Below are 4,262 nucleotides of genomic sequence, written 5' to 3'. Positions count from 1 at the left end.
AAGAGTAATACTGACATAATAATGCTTAGAGATGGCTTGAATGGGTAATGAAGAAAACTTTAATATAAGTTTAACATAACAACAAATGTACAATGTTTCAACAACATTGTGTCATCATCAGGTACCAACCTTGTCGAAGTGTTGTACATTTGCTGTTATGTTAAAGTTTTTCTTCATTACCCATTCAAGCCGTCTCTAAGCATTATTATGTCAGTATTACTCTTTACATGCATAGGTATGCCAATAAAGAGTATGTATAGTTGAAAGACTGATATGAAGTGTATATTATAATTGTTGCTGAGCAACTAAAAGTTTTTTCATTGTTTTAAAGCAGTTCAGACTAGGACTAGACATAAGTATTCAGCTGTCTAATTATGAATTTTCTCAATATATTTTTTGCACAAATTTTAAAAGTTTATAGCTAAGAGAAGGGCTTGAGCCCCTCTAGATCACCCCTTTTATTGCATGCATGTCGTAAGCTATATAACACTGAGCACATATGTAGCATATAATAAGTAAGCAATATATTCTCCAGGTGGGTATAACCTGGTGGTTGTGACATGAATTAATGATCATGGATTTGATACCCAGTGCCACCAAACATGTTTGCCCTTTCAGCTGTAAGGGTATTATAATGTCACAGTCAATAGTGATGGTCAGTCTCACTATTCATATTAAAAGATTAACCCAAGAGTTGGTAGTGGATGCTGTAGGCTGGTTGTCTTCCCTTTGGTTGGTAGTTCAACAGTAGTGACAGATAGCCCGGGTAGTTTTTCCATTACTCAATCTAATTACCACCATGCCAGTGCAAAGCTGAAAAAACTAATTAATTGAAAAGCATAATAATGAGAATGTTAATATTTCGATTACTTGGATGGTTTGAATTAAGAAAAACCCTAATTTTAATTAGTTGATTATTTTAATAAATCATGATATTACTCAATTAAGTTAAACTAATTGAAAATGATAATGAAAAATCATAATAGTAATATTATCTAGATAATTGGAATAATGAAAAATGGTTAAAATTGGAAATTGTTATTTCAATTAGTTGCTTATTTTCGTGACAGTTGATTTAATCGTAATTTAAATTCACTGGTTATTTTACATGATGCTAATCATTGTTATCAGTCCTCATAGGTAAATGAATTAATTGCCCAATTTTCATATTTGATAATAAGAGTTGATAATTAGGAACAAAACAAGAAATTTATTAATCCACAAAGCAATGTGAATAAAAAAAAATATTTTTTTAATTTCTATAAACTTTTGTTATGCCATCTATTATGATTTTAAAATATTTTTTTTTACAAACTATACATTTTCTTCGGGCATGCCAATACACAAAAGTTTATGAATATGATCTAATAATGATGAATTTTAATGGGTTAAACAATGTTTAATGATTGTTGTTTGTTTCTTCAGCCATGAAACTCAGATGTGGCTAGCGTGGAAATCTTTAAAAGATTTTGATTCAATGTTCTTGAATCTCAGTTCATGTGATTTTTTATCTTTAATAAAAAAGGAGGTGTGTATTGTCTGTAATATTTTATTGTAACATTTCGTTTACTTTATGTGCACATGGTGGCTACAAACCTGGAAAACCTGAGAGTCAACGAATTTAAAAACAGGATGAAAAGTTAGGGAAAATTAATGAATTATCCTAAGTCCTAGGAAACTTTCAGAAAATTGTGGGTCTCTTCTTCCACTGCCTTAGAACTTGAATTATCCCAAATCCTAGGAAACTTACAGAAAATGTGGGTCTTTTCTTCCACTGCCTTAGAACTTGAATTATCCCAAATCCTAGGAAACTTACAGAAAATGTGGGTCTCTTCTTCCACTGCCTTAGAACTTGAATTATCCCAAATCCTAGGAAACTTACAGAAAATGTGGGTCTTTTCTTCCACTGCCTTAGAACTTGAATTATCCCAAATTCTAGGAAACTTACAGAAAATGTGGGTCTTTTCTTCCACTGCCTTAGAATTTACACACAAATGATACTGCTTTGCTATGCCAATTATTAGTATATTTTAACGAGGTCATAGTCCGTAATTGTGTTATTTTATCTCAGGATACTTATCTAATTTATATTTGATGACAGGTTAGATCAAATATTATTTTATAAATGAAAATGCAACATTTATGGTTTACTATCAAGTTGTTTAAAGAAAGTTTGAAGTTTTTATTACCCATTATAACCAGATTGCAAGCGAAAGTGGTGTTGATTAGTGTCATATTTGAGGGTGGGGCTCATCAATTACATATGAACCTCTCCAACATTGTGCTTTGTTGTTTGTTACCATAAATAGTATCATGCTGTTGTCTGTGTTAGTTTAGTATTGCAGTGTATGTCTCATTGCATTGCATGACTTACTAATGCTAAACTAGGTTGTGTTATCCCCCTTTTTTTTATACTGAAATTAAGCTTGTTATTAACAAGTCTAAAACAAAAAGTAATTTTGAGTTTTCTTAAGGTTTATTTTAGCTTATTTAGACATACAAGTATGTCTGCTTCAAGTCAGGAATACAGTAGCCTAAACCATGTTAAAAGTGCCCTAGATTACACCAGTTTGGCTTTAATTATTGGTAGTTTTCTTGGTGGATGCACCCTGTGGATGGGGGGCAGTCTTTTCTGGAGGTTTTGGATTGTTCTCTTCAGCATCCCTTGCAGTTTTACTTTCTTTACTAGTGAACCCCCACCCTACATTTCTCCCAAATATCCAGATCTGTCCCCTATATTGAGAATAACTCTGAGGAAAGATTGAAATATTAGTGTTTCATATGTGGAAAGTGAGGGATAATATTTTTGGAAAGAATGTGGCCAAACAGAATGATACCAAGTATTTGCATTATTTGTTAATTAAAAGCTTTAGTAATGAGATCACTAAATCATTCTATTTTGTTAATTACCTTAAATATTTCTATTGCAATCCATATGTAGGCATTAGAGAATAGCCCACCATTGATTGTATTATATTTATTTGTATGGCCAAGTATTGACCTTTAAAGTACATGTAAATCTATTATTTTCACATTTATAATATAACATAATGTTTAGGGACAACAAGGGACCTATTGGTCCATCTTGGCTGTTCCTTCCTTTAAACTAAACTCAAACTATTAAATAAATAAATTTAAATAAAAATCTTCAAGCCAGCCATTATCATTCATGTAGTTATCAAGATTTCTCTTATTCTCACTTAAATTTACTGCCTCTAAAACATCCAAAGGCAACTCATTCCAGAAACTAACCACCCTCAGTTCATACACATACTTTTGTTTCAATTCTGTGTGTGTTATACATTTACTAACACTAAAATAATTATATAATTTTCATTTGTTATTGCTTATCCTTCACGTGTCTATAACTGTTCAACAAAAATATAATTACATCTGGAAAAACAGTTTTTCAAGGAATTGGTTAAGTAATACATTGATTCAAGTTCGATGACGAGGAACCCACTTTGAGACTAATAATGGCTGGAGACGGCTTGAATGGGTAATGAAGAAAAACTTTAATATAAGTTTAACATAACAACAAATGTACAACGTTTCGACAAGGTTTTGTCATCATTTGTACATTTGCTGTTATTTGCTTTTCTTCATTACCCATTCAAGCCGTCTCCAGCCATTATTAATACATTGATTGTTTAGGATGCAGCCAATAAACAACATATGAATTCCTCAACAGCTCTTTTTAACAATACTACATGTCTTTTAAACCTTCTGCTTTAATACTAACACGGGTACGTTATATACCTACTTTTTTTTTTCATTAAGTCACTTTTTATTCACATGGGTTTATTTTGTTTAAAATGCCATATCATAATTAATTAAAACTTAATCATTAAGTATTTTTTGAATAAGGTTTTCCATATATCTCTCTTTAATATCTTTGTAACAGGATTGTTAAAGAAAATCTGGATTCAATCACTGTCAAAGTTTAACTTCAACTTCTCTACTGATTCAATTCACAATGATTACACAAGCCTGTGATGATTTTATAGTCTTGAAATTTTTATGTGTTCTGCAATAATTCCTGTACACTGAATCTGAAAGTGATATCCATTTTTCTCCAACAATTACAGATTTTTCACAAAATTTCATAATCCAATACATAAAAGAAAGACCACAACACATAACTTGGAAACTAAAAAATGTAGATTTCACAAAAAAAAAGACAGGATGAATGAGGATGCTTATTCGTTTGACATAAGTATTCTTCCCTTTTCTTCAGTTTGTTTGTATTTTTGTCACAAACA

At 31.0% G+C, this 4,262-nt stretch overlaps 1 protein-coding gene across 1 annotated transcript in view; it reads left to right on the top strand.

Annotated features, from left to right (window-relative positions):
* Window positions 1-1,429: 1,429 nt before the first annotated feature.
* The window catches only part of LOC106475342 (probable arginine--tRNA ligase, mitochondrial), a 22,968-nt gene continuing 20,135 nt past the window's right edge, over window positions 1,430-4,262 (top strand). Inside the window, exon 1 of the mRNA XM_013936030.2 lies at window positions 1,430-1,528. Within this exon, the coding sequence (XP_013791484.2) occupies window positions 1,439-1,528 (90 nt within the window). The 5' untranslated portion in view covers window positions 1,430-1,438. The remainder of the gene's footprint in view (window positions 1,529-4,262) is intronic.

The sequence above is a fragment of the Limulus polyphemus genome, unplaced genomic scaffold, assembly GCF_000517525.1.
Source record: "Limulus polyphemus unplaced genomic scaffold, Limulus_polyphemus-2.1.2 Scaffold8433, whole genome shotgun sequence".
Lineage (NCBI taxonomy): Eukaryota > Metazoa > Arthropoda > Merostomata > Xiphosura > Limulidae > Limulus > Limulus polyphemus.
The sequence above is the reverse complement of the archived record's forward strand: the minus strand, read 5'-3'. Positions and strand labels throughout refer to the sequence as shown.